Source organism: Oncorhynchus clarkii, chromosome 11 (assembly GCF_045791955.1).
Source record: "Oncorhynchus clarkii lewisi isolate Uvic-CL-2024 chromosome 11, UVic_Ocla_1.0, whole genome shotgun sequence".
In the NCBI taxonomy this organism is placed as follows: domain Eukaryota; kingdom Metazoa; phylum Chordata; class Actinopteri; order Salmoniformes; family Salmonidae; genus Oncorhynchus; species Oncorhynchus clarkii.
The window spans coordinates 34,858,698-34,877,532 of record NC_092157.1 but is presented as its reverse complement, the minus strand read 5'-3'; the positions used below and the strand labels follow the sequence as shown (position 1 = coordinate 34,877,532).

General features: G+C 41.2%; 1 protein-coding gene across 4 annotated transcripts in view; it reads left to right on the top strand.

Moving 5' to 3' along the window:
• Positions 1–7,374: 7,374 nt before the first annotated feature.
• LOC139420461 (voltage-dependent L-type calcium channel subunit beta-2-like) overlaps positions 7,375–18,835 on the top strand; it is a 129,768-nt gene continuing 118,307 nt past the window's right edge. For all 4 annotated transcript variants that reach the window (XM_071170632.1, XM_071170631.1, XM_071170630.1 and 1 more), the window contains exons 1-2: positions 7,375–7,583; positions 9,808–9,900. In XM_071170632.1, coding sequence (XP_071026733.1) covers positions 7,506–7,583; positions 9,808–9,900 — 171 coding nt within the window. In that variant the 5' untranslated portion in view covers positions 7,375–7,505. The remainder of the gene's footprint in view (positions 7,584–9,807; positions 9,901–18,835) is intronic.

The window sequence follows — 18,835 nt, the reverse complement described above, 5'->3', positions numbered from 1 at the left end:
AAACATAAAGATATAAAACTGTATATTTTTTTGTGAAGAATCAACAACAAGTGGGACACAATCATGAAGTGGAACGACATTTATTGGATATTTCAAACTTTTTTAACAAATCAAAAACTGAAAAATTGGGCGTGCAAAATTATTCAGCCCCCTTAAGTTAATACTTTGTAGCGCCACCTTTTGCTGCGATTACAGCTGTAAGTCGCTTGGGGTATGTATCAGTTTTGCACATCGAGAGACTGAAATTTTTTCCCATTCCTCCTTGCAAAACAGCTCGAGCTCAGTGAGGTTGGATGGAGAGCATTTGTGAACAGCAGTTTACAGTTCTTTCCACAGATTCTCGATTGGATTCAGGTCTGGACTTTGACTTGGCCATTCTAACACCTGGATATGTTTATTTTTGAACCATTCCATTGTAGATTTTGCTTTATGTTTTGGATCATTGTCTTGTAGGAAGACAAATCTACGTCCCAGTCTCAGGTCTTTTGCAGACTCCATCAGGTTTTCTTCCAGAATGGTCCTGTATTTGGCTCCATCAATCTTCCCATCAATTTTAACCATCTTCCCTGTCCCTGCTGAAGAAAAGCAGGCCCAAACCATGATGCTGCCACCACCATATTTGACAGTGGGGATGGTGTGTTCAGCTGTGTTGCTTTTACGCCAAACATAACGTTTTGCATTGTTGCCAAAAAGTTCAATTTTGGTTTCATCTGACCAGAGCACCTTCTTCCACATGTTTGGTGTGTCTCCCAGGTGGCTTGTGGCAAACTTTAAACAACACTTTTTATGGATATCTTTAAGAAATGGCTTTCTTCTTGCCACTCTTCCATAAACGCCAGATTTGTGCAATATACTACTGATTGTTGTCCTATGGACAGAGTCTCCCACCTCAGCTGTAGATCTCTGCAGTTCATCCAGAGTGATCATGGGCCTCTTGGCTGCATCTCTGATCAGTCTTCTCCTTGTATGAGCTGAAAGTTTAGAGGGGCGGCCAGGTCTTGGTAGATTTGCAGTGGTCTGATAGTCCTTCCATTTCAATATTATCGCTTGCACAGTGCTCCTTGGGATGTTTAAAGCTTGGGAAATCTTTTTGTATCCAAATCCGGCTTTAAACTTCTTCACAACAGTATCTCGGACCTGCCTGGTGTGTTCCTTGTTCTTCATGATGCTCTCTGCGCTTTTGACGGACCTCTGAGACTATCACAGTGCAGGTGCATTTATACGGAGACTTGATTACACACAGGTGGATTGTATTTATCATCATTAGTCATTTAGGTCAACATTGGATCATTCAGAGATCCTCACTGAACTTCTGGAGAGAGTTTGCTGCACTGAAAGTAAAGGGGCTGAATAATTTTGCACGCCCAATTTTTCAGTTTTTGATTTGTTAAAAAAGTTTGAAATATCCAATAAATGTCGTTCCACTTCATGATTGTGTCCCACTTGTTGTTGATTCTTCACAAAAAAAATATATCTTTATGTTTGAAGACTGAAATGTGGCAAAAGGTCGCAAAGTTCAAGGGGGCCGAATACTTTCGCAAGGCACTGTATATGCAACAGTTTGGGCAGCCTGGCTCATTGCGAACTAATTAGCCAGAATTTTACATAATTATGACTTAACATTGAAGGTTGTGCAATGTAACAGGAATATTTAGACTTATGGATGCCACCCGTTAGAAAAAATACCGAACAGTTCCGTATTTCACTGAAATAATAAATGTTTTGTTTTCGAAATGATAGTTTCCGTATTCAACCATATTAATGACCAAAGGCTCGTATTTCTGTGTGTTATTATGTTATAATTAAGTCTATGATTTGATATTTGATAGAGCAGTCTGACTGAGCGGTGGTAGGCAGCAGCAGGCGTTCATTCAAACAACACTTTTGTGCGTTTTGCCAGCATGTCACACCCTGACCATAGTTTACTTTGTATATTTCTATGTTGTGGTTGGTCAGGGTGTGATCTGTGTGGGCATTCTATGTTACATGTCTAGTTTGTCTAGTTCTATGTTCGGCCTGATATGGTTCTCAATCAGAGGCAGGTGTTCGTCATTGTCTCTGATTGGGAACCATATTTAGGTAGCCTGGTTTTCACTGTGTGTTTGTGGGTGATTGTTCCTGTCTATGTGTTTTCACCAGATAGGCTGTTTAGGTTTTCATTACGTTCTTTATTTTGTAGTGTTTGTATTGATTCGTGTTTTACGTTTGTTTATTAAAACATGGATCGCAATCGACACGCTGCATTTTGGTCCGACTCTCCTTCACATACAGAAAATCGTGACACAGCAGCTCTTCGCAATGCTTCAAGCATTGCGCTGTTTATGACTTCAAGCCTATCAACTCTCAAGATTAGGCTGGTGTAACCAATGTGAAATGGCTAGCTAGTTAGCGGGGTGCGCGCTAATAGCGTTTCAAACGTCACTCGCTCTGAGACTTGGAGTGGTTATTCCCCTTGCTCTGCAAGGGATGCGGCTTTTGTGGAGTGATGGGTAACGCTGCTTCGAGGGTGACTGTTGTCGATGTGTTCCTGGTTCGAGCCCAGGAGCGGCGAGGAGAGGGATGGAAGCTATACTGTTACACTGGCAATACTAAAGTGCCTATAAGAACATCCAATAGTCAAAGGTTAATGACATACAAATGGTAAAGAGAGAAATGGTTCTATAATTCCTATAATAACTACAACCTAAAACTTCTTACCTGGGAATATTGAAGAGTCATGTTAAAAGGAACCACCAGCTTTCATATGTTCTCATGTTCTGAACAAGGAACTTAAACGTTAGCTTTCTTACATGGCACATATTGCACTTTTACTTTCTTCTCAAACACTTTGTTTTTGCATTATTTAAACCAAATTGAACATGTTGCATTATTTATTTGAGGCTAAATTGATTTTATTGATGTATTATATTAAGTTAAAATAAGTGTTCATTCAGTAATGTTTTAATTGCCATTATTACAAATAACTAAAAAAAATTGGACGATTAATCGGTATCGGCCATTTTTTGGTCCTTCAATAATCGGTATCGGTATTGAAAAATCATAATCGGTCGACCTCTAGTCCACATACCTATGTATATATAGTGTAGATATAAAACACCAAGTATTCAGTAATATGCTGTAATATGCAAATGCCTACAACCACGCTGGTTGCTCTAATCCCTTGTAATTACAATAAAATACTGTAGAAAAAAAATATTATAGTTTAATAGTAACTCTTACTGGCATCAAGTTCACACAAATGAGATTGAGGGCACTTCAAAACACTTCAGCGAGCAGGCGAGCAGGCCTTTCTAATCGTCCTGGCCCAGGTATCCTGGAAGGATATTGATCACATCCCGTCAGTAGAGGATGCCTGGTTATCCTTTAAAAGTGCTTTCCTCAAAATCTTAAATAAGTGTGCCCCATTCAAAAAATGTAGCCTTTGGTTCACTCCAGACTTGACTGCCCTTGACCAGCACAAAAACATCCTGTCGCGTACTGCATTAGCATCAAATACTTTTCAGGGAAGTTAGGAACCAATATACACAGTCAGTTAGGAAAGCAAAGGCTAACTTTTTCAAACAGAAATCTGCATCCTGTAGCACAAATTCCAAAACGTTTTGGGACACTGTAAAGTCCATGGAGAATAAGAGCCCCTCTTCCCAGCTGCCCACTGAACTGAGGCTAAGAAACACTGTCACCACTGATAAATCCACGATAATCGAGAATTTCAACAAGCCGTCTTCATCGACTTGGCCAAGGCTTTCGACTCTGTCAATCACCGCATTCTTATCGGTAGACTCAACAGCCTTGGTTTCTCAAATGACTGACTTGTATGGTTCACCAACTACTTCTCTGATAGAGTTCAGTGTGTCAAATCCTGTTGTCCGGACCTCTGGCACTCTCTATGGGGTGCCACAGGGTTCAATTCTCGGGCCGACTCTTCTCCGTATACATCAATGATGGTGCTCTTGCTGCTTGTGATTCTCTGATCCACCTCTACGCAGACGACACCATTCTGTATACTTCTGGCCCTTCTTTGGACACTGTGCTAACAAACCTCCAAACGAGCTTCAATGACATACAACACTCCTTCTGTGGCCTCCAACTACTCTTAAATGCAAGTAAAACTAAATGCATGATTTTCAACCCATCGCTGCCCGCACCTGCCCGCCCGACTAGCATCACTACTCCGGACGGTTCTGACTTAGAATATGTGGACAACTACAAATACCTAGGTGTCTGCCTAGACTGTAAACTCTCTTTCCAGACTCACATTAAGCATGTCCAATCCAAATGTAATCTAGAATCTGCTTCCTATTTCGCAACAAAGTCTCCTTCACTCATGCTGCTAAATATACCCTCGTAAAATTGACTATCCTACCGATCCTTGACTACGGCGATGTCATTTACAAAATAACCTCCAACACCCTACTCAGCAAACTGGATGTAGTCTATCACAGTGCCATCGTTTTGTCTCCAAAGCCCCATATACTACACACCACTGCGACCTGTATGCTCCTGTTGGCTGGCCCTTACTTCATATTCGTCACCAAACCCACTGGCTCCAGGTCATCTATAAGTCTTTGCTAGGTAAAGCCCCACCTTATCTCATCTCACTGGTCATTATAGCAACATCCACATCCACCTAAGCACATGCTTAGCAGGTATATTTTACTGGTCATCCCCAAAGCCAACTCCTACTTTGGCCGCCTTTCCTTCCAGTTCTCTGCTGCCAATTGCTGGAACGAAATGCAAAAATCACTGAAGCTGGAGACTTATATCTCCCTCACTAACTTTAAGCATCAGCTGTCAGAGCAGCTTACCGATCACTGCCCCTGTACACAGCCCATCTGTAAATAGCCCACCCAACTACCTCATCCCCATATTGTTATGTATTTTTGCTCTTTTGCACCCCAGTATCTCTACTTGCACATCTACTTCATCTGTATATCTATCACTCCAGTGTTAATGCTAAATTGTAATTATTTCGCCACTATGGCCTATTTATTGCCTTACCTCCCTAATCTTACTACATTTACACACACTGTATATAGATTTATATTTTTTTCTATTGTGTTATTGACTGTACGTTTGTTTATTCCATGTGTAACTCTGTGTTGTTGCTTTTGTCGCACTGCTTTGCTTTATCTTGGCCAGGTCACAGTTGTAAATGAGAACTTGTTCTCAACTGGCCTACCTGGTTAAATAAAGGTGAAAATAAAAAATAAAAGCTACAATGCTGCAGTTGTCAACAATTGTTGTCCCCGACGCGCCTAGTAGATGGAGCTGTAGGCATACCTCATCTAGCCACGTAGAAACATAAAGAAGCCATCTGTACAACTTGATATATCACCCAGCCCTACTTTATACCTGTTCAAACAACACACTACAGGTGGCAGTACGCACCCTTTCAGTTTGTTAACCAACTCATAGAAGAAGAATATTGACTACTACAAAATGGAGATGGCCTCAATGGCACTGATGGTGCAATGAACCTTGTCCCCAAGCTATACTGAACAAAAATGTAAACGCAACATGCATTAATTTCTAAGATTTTACTGATAAATGAATTAGGCCCTAAACTATGGATTTTTTTCATGACTGGAAATATAGATATGTATCTGCTGGTCACAGTGGCGTGGATCAGAAAACCAGTCAGTATCTGGTCAGTGTGACCACCATTTGCGTCATGCAGAGTGACACATCTCGCTCGCATAGAGTTGATCAGACTGTTGATTGTGGTCTGTGGAATGTTGTCCCACTCCTCTTCAATGGCTGTGTGAAGTTGCTGGATATTGGTGGGAACTGGAACACGCTGTCGTACGCATCCCAAACATGCTCAATGGGTGACATGTTTAGTGAGTACGCAGGCCATGGAAGAACTGGGACATTTTCAGCTTCCAGTAATTGTGTACAGATCCTTGCGACATGGGGCTGTGCATTAGCATGCTGAAACATGAGGGGATGGCGGCTGATGAATGACAAGACAATGGGCCTCAGGATCTTGGCATGGTATCTCTGTGCATGCAAATTGCCATCGATAAAATTAAATTGTGTTCATTGTCCGTAGCTTATGTCTGCCCATACCATAACCCCACCGTCATCATAGGGCCCTCTGTTCACAACGTTGGCATCAGCAAACCGCTCGCCGACACTACGCCATACACAACGCCCTTATGAAAAAAAAGATTGCAGTCAGAGTGCACTATAACTGCAGTACACTACAGTATAACTGCAGTTAAATTGCAGTATAGCTACAGTTTAACTGCAGTACACTGCAGTTATTCTGCAAATACTGCATCCAAAACCATTTTTTTATAGCAGGAAGTGCGGTTATTCTGCAATTACTACTTCCAAAATACCACAGTCGACTGCAGTTACTGCACTTTTACTGCAGTTTCAAAACTGCAATATTGTTTTGTAAGGGGTTGTGAGGCCGGTTGGACGTACTGACAAATTCTCTAAAACGACATTGGAGTCAGTTTATGGTAGAGAAATTAACATTAAATTATCTACCAACAGTTCTGGAGTCATTCCTGCAGTCAGCATGCCAATTACATGCTCCCTCAAAACTTGAGACATCTGTGGCATTGTGTTGTGTGACAAAAACTGCACATATTAGAGTGGCCTTTCATTGTCCCCAGCACAAGGTGCATCTGTGTAATGATCATGCTGTTTAATCAACTTCTTGATATGCCACACCTGTTAGGAGGATGGATTATCTTGGCAATGAGAAATGCTCACTAACATGAAAACACATGTGTGCACAATATTTGAAAGAAATAAGCTTTTTGTGCATATGGAACATTTCTGGTATATTTTATTTCAGCTCATGAAACATGGGATCAATCCTTTACATGTTTAATTTACATTTTTGTTCAGTGTAATTGTCCATTTGCGGAAGTGTCTGGTCAACGAGATTAATTAGGCTACAAACACACCTATCAACCCCTTTTGGTTTCAACCCCATCATAAAACGAACTATTGTTATGCTAAAAACTCCAGCAGCTATGATTAGTCATACTTACCGTAGCTCGAGACAACGCATAGGCTGTGCCTTTGCTGGATATGCGCGAGTGTACCTGCTTCCAGCAGCTATTATCAGTTGGTGGGAAAAACTGCCTGTGAGATAACGTGGGAGTGAGGGGCAGATACTCGGTAAAGGAACTGCGCTTTTGAATGACATGCAGTCATATTTTATTTGTGCACCAAAGCGGAGGAAACACATCCTTTAGGAAAAAGATTTTTGCGCAAACTGCTCCTCCTTCCCAAGCTTCCAGATTGTGGTCCGACTCAAACTTAAGACTGCAAAGCAGCGGCTGAGAAAAATAGGAGCGAGTCACTTCACTTCAGCGCCACCAAAGTCTCTTTCACACAACTATTTATATTAATTTGGACGTTACTTCGTGTCAAACAAAAAAATCGGCTCTACATTTTGAAGAGATCGGGGAGTCACGCATGACCACCGACCCTTGAAAAAGTGTATTTTCTATCTCAACGATAGACCGACGGTTGGATGTCAAATGGTCCATAATAACTTGCAAAATACGCACTCACTTTTGGACAGACACATGGATTCGCTCGAAAACCCTGGACTACAAGTATGCACAGTTGTTGTATTTTGTGATTTCTATGTCTATATCGCATGTGTATGGTAATAAATAGCAGCAAATATCAAATTTCCATTTCGCTCGTCTTGGAGACAAATGTAACGCCGTAAAGTAAACTCCAACCGGAAGTTGGTGTAGTCTGCGTTATGTCAGGTGGTATAACCTGCTAATAAGGACGAATGTTTTTCTGTGATGTGAAACAGCTAGGTTACAGTTGTTTCAGGCGTGTTACACAGTTATAACTAATTTGGACAAGTTGTATTTAGTTTTTTGCTGAAACCCATACTTTTTCAATAAACATTATTCAAAGACAACCACCGACTGTTTGCTTAATCTCAACAAAGAAACCGTCAGTGGTGGTATTTAATTCATGTTTATTGAAAATGTATGTCTTTCAGCAAACAAAGAAAGACACTGCGACTACAGCGAACAAATATAGTTACAAGGTGGCCGTTTTCATACTTGACATTTTTTGTAGTCGGAGCTAGATTCCACAAAGCCTGGTTTCGGCTCCATGTCGTTGGTGAAGTTCATCAGAAACTTCCTTCACCATGGATGGAGTGCCGTTTTGTCCGCTACAGTAGCCTAGGGGTTGGTGTTGATCCACAGCTAAACTGAGATTTGTCTCCCAGCCATGCTTTGATTAAGTAAATATATGGTCTTCTGACCTGGTGTCATTTTATTACATTACAGTACACGGTATAATAGCCTTGGTTTTGATCTACTGAAAGAGCAAATTGCTGGAAGTAGCCTACTGGAAGCTGCACTATTTCCACTTGCCTGTCTCTTTATGAATGTAGTGAATTCAATTCAGAATGTTCAAATGACTCTTATAAAAAAGGTAGCAAATATATGCACTATAAATGGCATTCAGCATTGCCTAACATCGCTGCATATTGAGTGCCTACACCAAAATGGGCATTTTCGAGTAAATAGACATACATACCCGGTTTCTAAGTAACCAACAGAATAGCTTTATTTTTATATTCATCCTTTACATGACCTGTGGGAATGAAAAAAAAAAGCATCTTTGGGATGGTTGGGGGTTTTTCAGTTGCTACTAGCAACATGAACACCTCATCCCTGTAATACAGCACTGTATATTCCCGATAAGTCAAGTCAAATCAAATCAAATTGTATTTGTGAGATGTGCCGAATACAACAGTGAAATGCTTACTTACAAGCCCTTAACCAACAATGCAGTTTTAAGAAAAATAAGTGTTAAGTAAAAAGAGATAAGTAAAAAATAAACATAACAAATAATTAAAGAGCAACGGTAAAATAACAGTAGCGAGGCTATATACAGGGGTTACCGGTACAGAGTCATTGTGCAGGGGCACAGGTTAGTCGAGGTAAATGAGGTAATATGTAAACTACTGTTCAAACATTTGGGGTCACTTAGAAATGTCCTTGTTTTTGTAAGAAAATCAATTTTTTTGTCCATTAAAATATCATCAAATTGATCAGAAATACAGTGTAGACATTGTTAATGTTGTAAATGACTATTATAGCTGGAAACGACAGATTTTTTAAATGGAATATAGGCGTACAGAGGCCCATTTTCAGTAACCATCACTCCTGTGTTCCAATGGCACGTTGTGTTAGCTAATTCAAGTTTATAATTTTAAAAGGCTAATTGATCATTAGAAAAACCCTTTGCAATTATGTTAGCACAGCTGAAAACTGTTGTTCTGATTTAAAGAAGCAATAAAACTGTCCTTCTTTAGACTAGATTAGTATCTGGAGCAACAGCATTTGTGGGTTCGATTACAGGCTCAAAATGGCCAGGAACAAATAACTTTCTTCTGAAACTTGTCAGTCTATTCTTGTTCTGAGAAATTTAGGCTATTCCATGCGAGAAATTGCCAAGAAACTGAAGATCTCATACAACGTTGTGTACTACTCCCTTCACAGAACAGCGCAAACTGGCCCTAACCAGAATAGAAAGAGGAGTGGGAGGCCCCGGTGCACAACTGGGCAATAGGACAAGTACATTAGAGTGTCTAATTTGAGAAACAGACACCTCACAAGTCCTCAACTGGCTGCTTCATTAAATAGTACCCGCAAAACACCAGTCTCAACGTCACCAGAAACTTTGCTCATAGCACTCTATTAACAATGAATTCCCAATATGTCTTGTTTTTCAGGTTCTACTGTGTTACCTGCTGATAATGGTCCTTTCATGTTATTCTTCTGTTTTCTCCTTCTGCTAAAGTCACATGGAAAAGGAGCACGGAGAAAAGGCAGATTCAAAGGATCAGACGGCAGCACCTCTTCAGATACAACAACCAACAGCTTTGTGCGACAGGTAAGGGAAGCAGTAGCACATTGTGTTCAGCTTATCTAAAGGGAAGACACATTCCATTTACAAGCCGTTTACCACCTGGGTATCTTGGAGGTCTCTACTTTTCTGTAAAGGCAGTGATTTCAATTGTTAGCAGTGTGAATCTGAGCTGAAGTGAGAGTGTGTGGTGTGAGAGTGAGAGTGATCTGACTGTGAATGTGTTAGAGATGGGCCATGAGTGTAACCTTAATAGAATGAATGTGATGATATCTCAAGGCATATATGATTCAATAACCGTTCATCGGACACTTATGACATCGTGTCTGCACTGGATGTTTACAGCATATACTGTAATTATAACATTCTATTTCTATGGTTTACAGTACATAGCCGGTATGTTCAGACTGGCGTAAGAGCAAAAAAATGCAAAGTCATTGATATAAATCAATGCATGTTGCAATGAAAGCCCCCGTTATAAACATAGCTTGGGTTCAGGATGTTAACAGTCCATGTGAACTTGCAGTCAAAGTGCTTGAGAGTGGCTTCTGACACTGTGGCCTGTTATAAAGCAGACCCTCTGTGCTACACAGTGTGTATGTGAAGCACTCACGATGTCTGGTCTTTGTTGAGCAGCAGGCCTGCAGGGACAGAGTGGGAGAGACCGGGTTAAGGATAGGCGCCTCTGCCGAAATATTTCTGCCTTTTTTGGAGGAGTTAAAGATTGCCTCCTCTTTGTCGCCAATCGAAGTGTATCGGACCAATATGGCACGCTGTGGAATTGCCACCTCCTTTCTCTCAGACAGAAAAGGTGTTTGAATTGAGGCTACGAGATGTTCGCATTTGCTTTTTCCATGTGTTTATATTGCACTGACAGCTGATCAGCAAGGACCTGCTGGGTAGATTAGGGGGTGGTGATGAAGGTCTTCTCGGCAGTGATATGTCGTGCCCTTCCCCCTCGACCCCCGAGGGAAGACTGGTCCTGTGAAGCTGTCACACGTCCATTCCCACAATCCCCCTGGGTATTCCAACAGGCTCATTAGGCCCACCCCGTTTAACGTCTCTGAGTCATCGTGGCTAAACTCAATTAGACTGAGAGTAACTTACATCTGAGACACAACACTGCAGGTGATACCTGGATTTAAGTGGAAATTAGGATAGGGAAGAGGAAAGAAAAGTAGGAGAGAGAAAAGAAAAAAAAGAGAGAGGCAGGAATGTTGTTCAGTACGAGGGTCAGACAAGCAACTACAGTACATCTGAGACACAACCCTACTGAGAGAGATACCCAGACATGATGTAGCAAGTAGGATGGGGAGTGAGAGAAAAGTAGAGAGAGATATAAAAAAAACAGAGAGGGGGGGAAAGGTTCTAACAAGATCAGACGGGCAAAGCGAAGAGCAGACATAGTATCCCCTTTTAGATGTTTGCTGGAAGAGGACCCCAGGAATAGCAGCCATTCCAGGAACTCTGTTAGGAACTAACATAAATACACAGTTGTGAATTGTTTTATCATAACAGTGGTTAAGCTGACCTTCTTTCCCTCCTCCTCACTCTCTCCATCTTGTTGGACATGATTATTTTCACTTCTCACACAAGTATGAGGCTGCAGTGTTTAAAACTTTAAACTAACACCATACTGGGAACTGGGTTTCAAATATGAGGAGGAAAATGTGTTGTTTCACTAGCCTATTCATCAAGCTGTCAAGTTCTTTTTAATCTTCTCCGACATTTTTTAAAATTGTCTAATCATCTTCCCTCTTTGTTATCAGGACTCTCACCATGTTCAGCCCCAAATATATACATATTGAAATTAGATATATTTTTAAAACTATAATAATAGTTTGAGGTACATTATGTGATCTATGCCATATAAATATGATATCTGAGTGAGAATGACTCTCAAAATCATGGGGGGCCACCTGGAGGTCAAGGTGCCAGGGCACGTGCCCTGCGTGCCCGGTCGGTATTCGGCCATGATTACTACAAGTTTAGAAAGCTGGCTAGACTAACTACCAATCAAAAAATTGTTAGCTGAAATGGCTAATTGAGGGACTGTCAGTGACGGACATAACAAGAGAAAAACTGCTAAAAACTGCTGATTCTCAATCAAACTTCTAATTTGCACCTAGTGTATTCTAAGCGACCCCTGCTTTTGTCACTTATGCCTGGAACCGGCCCTGGCGTGGAAAATACATTGGATTTGAAAAAAGTAATCAACCAGTACTGTTGTCATCTATTATGAACAAAAATATAAATGCAACATGCAACAATTTCAATGATTTTACTGAGTTACTGTTCATTTAAGGAAATCAGTCAATTGAAATAAATTCACTAGGCCCTAATCTATGGATTAGGCCCTAATCAGTTAGGCCCTAATCTATGGATTTCACATGACAGTCATTTTTGTTCAGTACTGGCATAGGCCCACCCACTTGGGAGCCAGGCCCAGCCAATCAGAATGAGTTTTTCCCCTCAAAAGGTCTCTATTACAGACAGAAATACTCCTCAGTTTCATCAGCTGTCCGAGTGACTGGTCTTAGACGATCCCACAGATGAATAAGCCGGATGTGGTGGTCCTGGGCAGGCGTGGTTACACGTGGTCTGCGATTGTGAGGCCACTTGGACATACTGCCAAATTCTCTAAAACGATGTTGGAGGCAGCTTATGGTAGATAAATTATCATTCAGTTTGCTGGCAACAGCTCTGTTGGACATTCTTGCAGTCAGCATGCCAATTGCATGCTCCCTCAAAACTTGAGACATCTGTGGCATAGTGTTGTGTGACAAAACTGCACATTTTAGAGTGGCCATTTATTATCCACAGCACAAGGTGCACCTGTTTAATTAGCTTCTTGATATGCCACACCTTTCAGGTGGATGCATTATCTTGGCAAAGGAGAAATGCTCACTATCAGAGATCTAAATACACTTGTGCATAACATTTTTGAGAAATAAGCATTTTGTGCGTATGGAAAATTTTGTAGCTTATTTCCCATCTCAGTTGTAATTACTTGGCACTAGAGAAAATATGTGTCTATAGCCAAAAACATTGGTCAATTTATTGCGATATCGCCCAGCTCATTGGTCAATTTTATCCATATCGCCCAGCTCTAAAACAACGTTGATTCAACCATTGTGTGTCAAGTGGGGAGTCTCTCCTATTCCTTCCAAATGCTCATATTATTTTGGGTTGCAACTTGTCTGACGTTGGTTGAGTGCCTTCTACTCTTCTCCCGTCTCCCTCAACACCACACCTGTTGCAATGGTGACTCAATCCCAGCATTCATGTGGGCGAGTGTTCAGAGTGTTCATTACATCGTAGGCTCTTCAGAATAAATGGAATTCTACAGTATTTCAATTAAACGTTTCAAGAACAAAATTACACGTATTACAGTTTTTTGTTGTTGTAGTGGGGACAGTAACATTAGTACTCTTAAAAAATATACCTTAAGCATTTTTACATTAACAAATGTTATGTTTAGCTCACATATAATTTGAACATATGCATTAAGGTGTCTGTAATAGAATATACCTGGCAAAAACGAATGTAGACATGAATAAATGCATTTCTATAGCTTCAAAAATCTATTTTACAAAGGAGGAGTAGTACCAACATGGAGGCGTGTTGGCTTCAAAACAGTGCCCCTGTCAGTCATCTAGTGTATATATCATTGGTAAACATATGTTTGCCATGCCAATAAAGCCCCTTTTGAATTGAATTAAGTTGACAGTGTGAGAGAGAAGAGCGAGAGGGCATGAGGTTAACAGTATAGTAACCCATGAGGTTAACAGTATAGGATGGAGGAAGTTGAGAGCAGTGGCGGTCTGGATCACTCAGTCAGCAGTGGGAGTAGTGGTGGTGTGGTCACCATCTGCTTTAACTCACAGCCCAGCTCTGGGGGAAGAAGGAGTAGTTTCTATAGGACTAAATTGCGTGATGGATTCCATAAATAAAGTGGAATCGAGCTGAATGTCATTGAGGGGATAGTAACTGATACTGTATAATCGCAGGGATAAAAGATTGAAGGGCATCGCAGTCTAATTTGTTTGAGATTTTAGGCCCTTTGTGTGTCCAAAATGGAATGATTCTCAGGATGCATCCCAAATGTAATCCTATAACCTACAAAGTGCCCTATATAGAGCACTATGATGCACCCTATGGGCCCTGGTAATACTTTGTGCACAATGTAAGTAGGGAATAGGATGCCATTTGGGATGCTGATCCTCTCTCCATACGGATAGGAGTGGAGCTAGTGGTGGTGGGGTGTCTAAAAGGCAGGGTGTGGTTGGAGGAAACCCCTTTTTCGTTATCTTGATTACAGACTTTTTTTCTTTTCTTTTCATCCGCCAGATTATGTTTTCTCCCATTAATGGAGGGAAGGGGTTACGTAAGCGTCCTATTGGCTATTTTCCTTATCAGATCTGGCAACCCTAGGGGGTTTTATGTAATGGATACAAGGGACACAGACAGGGCATGGAGTAACCTAGTCGCCTCTGTTCAGACCGCTGACAACCTTATAGACCTGAGCCCTGCTGACAATGTTTAGAGATACACCAAATGTGGAGAGAATGTACCAAAGTCTCCAACTGTACTTCTTTTTTGTGATCTATGAGCCAAAGACAACTGACTCGAGCATGCTGCTTCTTGTTGGTTACATATGCAGTGCTTTTGTTTTTATCATAATAACAGAATAACCATTTATTTTAAATGTGCATGAATACTAAATAAATGGCTTAGGAGAAGGACGGATGGCCTGGCTGATGTAAGCCGGTTTATGGTAGCACATCGTTTCACAGTTTAAGCTACCGGCACAGAACAGCAAGACTGCCATCAGGTGGTAAGAAATAAAGAGAGTTATACATCCATCATGACTATGAGCTAATGACTGTCAGTCAGTGTTTGCATGCATGTTTGACCTATCCTTAGAGTTGAAGTTATATGAATAGGCAGTGGCCATTTCAGCATTTATGTCTTGGTGAGGCAAACAAGCAAAAAATGTGGGATGCATGGCAGAAATGTCACTACACAACACAACCCTAAACAATACATTCATTGCACTATAATGATGACAAAAGGTGCCCACAAACTGTTAAGGTCTACATAAAGCTCCCAACAGCAGTACCAACACCTTACCACTGCTACATCAGCAGAGGCATGTCTGCGAACAGTTCATTCAGCCTCATTTACTGCCTTTAAAAAAAACATAGCTGATATGGCTGACTTCCTTAAACAAATTTGGTTTCTACTGACAATTGAGATGTACAAACTATGGCATAAGGAGACGACAAGTGGATAAGAGGCAATCCGTCATTTTGATTAAGACATTAGTGAGCGAGCGACGACGGACGTAGTCAATATAACTTTTTGTTCAGCAATTTTGAAATGTACAGCGACAGAATTCAGAACATGGGCCATTCTTACAGTGTACTCGCTGTACACCAAGTCAAAACTGTAGGATAAATAAAGGGTGCATATAATCAGACAATGAAAGATCTTACAATATTCAATGATTACATTTCTCTAAAACAGTACATGTGCACCACCAAGTTATAACAGGAGGCGAAATTAAGAGGATAAAAATAGACCAAATTATTAGAGTGAGGCACATTGAAGGCCCGTTTGGGTCTTTGCGTGTCAAAACAGATATATGTGAAAAAAACACTAAATAATAACACAATTCTATTATAGAATCTTGTGTATGCTGAATTTGCATGTGCAAGCCAAGCGCCACCACTACTATCAGTAGCACTGTCAAAGCTGTACAAAAAAGTCTGCAAAAAGCACACCCTGGCAACGAACAATGTGTTTACAATACCGAGTTGGTTAAAATAGACCAAATTATTAGGGTGAGGCACATGGGCTTCTAACAGCTTACTACACAACATGAACTCGCTCACCGAATCAGCGTATTCGTCAATGTTGTTGTTTGACGCAATGCGGAACATATCCCAATCCACGTGATCGAAGCAATTTTGGAATCAGATTGGTCGGACCAGCGTTGAACAGACCTGAGCGGGAGCTTCCTGTTTTAGTTTCTGTCTATAGGCTGGAAGCAACAAAATGGAGTCGTGGTCAGCTTTTCCGAAAGGTGGGCGGGGGAGGGCCTTATATGCGACGCGGAAGTTACAATAACAATGATCCAGGGTTTTACCAGCCCTGGTAGCACAATCTGCTGATAGAATTTAGGGAGTCTTGTTTTCACATTAGCCTTGTTAAAATCCACAGCTACAATGAATGCAGCATCAGGCTATGTGGTTTCCAGTTTACATAGAGTCAAATAAAGTTTGTTCAGGGCCATCGATGTGTCTGCTTGGGGGGGAATATATGCGTCTCTGATTATAATCGAAGAGAATTCTCTTGGTAGAGAATGCGGTCAACATTTGATTGTGAGGAATTCTACGTCAGGTGAACAGAAGGACTTGAGTTCCTGTATGTTGTTATGATCACACCACGTCTCGTTAATCATAAGGCATACCCCCCCACCCCTCTTCTTACCAGAAAGATGTTTGTTTCTGTCGGCGCGATGCCGATAGCGTGTCTCGAGTGAGCCATGTTTCCGTGAAGCAAAGAACGTTACAGTCTCTGATGTCTCTCTGGAATGCTACCCTTGCTCGGATTTCATCAACCTTGTTGTCAAGAGACTGGACATTGGTGAGTAGTATGCTCGGGAGCGGTGTGCGGTGTGCCTGTCTCCGGGGGCCTGACCAGAAGACCACTTCGTCTGTCCCTTTTACGGCGTCGTTGTTTTGGTTCACCGGCTGGGATCCGATCCATTGTCCCGGGTGGTGGGCAAAACACAGGATCCGCTTCGGGAAAGTCGTATTCCTGGTCGTAATGATTGTGAGTTGACGTTGCTCTTATATCTAGTAGTTCCTCCCGACTGTATGTAATAAAACCTAAGATTACCTGGGTTATCAATGTAATAAATAACACGTAAAAAAACAAAATACTGCGTAGTTTCCTAGGAATGCAAAGCGAGGCTGCCATCTCTGTCGGCGCCAGAGCAAACTGGCCCTAACCAGAAGAGGAGTGAGAGGCCCCGGTGCACAACTGTGCAAGAGGACAAGTACATTAGAGTATCTAGTTTGAGAAACAGATACCTCACAAGTCCTCAACTGGCAGTTTCATTAAATAGTACCCTCAAAACACCAGTCTCAATGTCAACAGTGAAGAGGCGACTCCGGGATGCTGGCCTTCTAGGCAGCGTTGCAAAGAAAAAGCCATATCTCAGATTGGCCAATACAAATAAAAGATAAAGATGGGCAAAATAACACAGACACTGTACAGAGGAACTCTGCCTAGAAGGCCAGCATTCTGGAGTCGCCCCTTGAGACTGGTGTTTTGCGGTTACTATTTAATGAAGCTGCCAGTTGAGGACTTGTGAGGTGTCTGTTTCTCAAACTAGACAGCCTCCTTTGTGGGCAAATTTTGTTATTTGTCATCAAAGTCTGGCATTCTCTGGATTTATAGTGGGAACTCAGAAACAAAACACACACAGCCACTCCAATGAATAGCAGGCAAGTGGTTGCTTTGAAATGCTTGCAGTTAGCCACTGATTCCTTCCAAACCACTCATTGTTGAATTTGCTATTTCCAACTTGTTTATGCCCAATGGCCGATGAGCACCGATTTGTTGTATCTGTCATTTATCTTCATTATTTCTCTTCATATGAAAATAATTAAAAAGGATTTGCCAGGAGATTGTCGACTTGATTCATGATGATGACTGCTAGCTAAGATTTTGAAAGTAAGATGTTGACATGATCAGTCATTTTATCTGTGGCCATTGACCTTGAGCCTTCTTGGAAGGGCTCTTCTAATGTATCTCTATGGCAGGACCCAAAGGGCTTAAATGTTCAACGTCTACTCTTACTAAGGACTTAGACTTGGCCTGTGATGTAGTGTCCCCATGAGTGGCAGAACACTGATCCAATCACGGCGCAATGCTCCTATTTTCTGCTGGCTCGCGCTACCACCACAGAAAGCATTGAGCTAGGCTGAAACACCTGCATTTTGGAGCTGCCTTTCTCAAGAAAACAAAAAAGAGACCATGTTTGTTTGTTTTATTAACTCAATGATATATATAATTTTTTACGTTGTTTGCAAATGTGATAACATGCAAAACAGGCAAGCCCCACCCCAAAAATATATATTTTAATAATTTTATTTAACATTCTTTTTGCTAAAAATGTCGGTCTCAAAACAGGCTCTAACCCCACCTGCCCTGAATGACGGGTCGCCACTGTGAATAGGTACTAAACTATCTAGGAGACGAAATTAAAATAGAAAATGTTTTGTTTCTGTTGCAGTATTAGATTGTTTCTATGTTAATTGTATGGTCATTCATGCCCATGAATGGCATAGAATCAGTGTAATATATCCAGGAGTAACCTTGTTTTGTTTATCTGAGTGCAAGATGTAAGATGGATGCCTGCATATTCTCCTTCCTTCCTCTGTCCTGTCAGGAGAGGAAGCATTAGAGAACAGTGCCCTCTGTTACAAGCAGGGCAGTTTTTATCTTCAGGCACCTGCTGTTTCAGGATGTGTGCGTCCCAAATGTCACCCTATTCCCGATATAGTGCAATATTTTTGACCAGAGCCCTATGGGATCATGTCAAAAGTAGTGTACTGTACATGGGAAGAGGGTGCCATTTGGGATGCATTATCAGTGATTGATTGAGAATGTCTGCAGGACAGACATTGACTGAGACCTGCCAAGTCGCGTTGTACTTTCCTCAGAATAATAGACAAGGACATCCTTGTATCTGAATCCTCTGTGTCCTTGTATTTTTTTTATCACTGTGAATCATTACTTTGTATTTCTGATAAATAGTGGTGTGCTGGTATTTTCATTAAACACGTGACAGCTTGTAGTATTGATACATACAGCTGATGTCGAAAGTTTACATTAACTTAGGTTGGAGTCATTAAAACTCGTTTTTCAACCAGTCCACCAGTCTTGT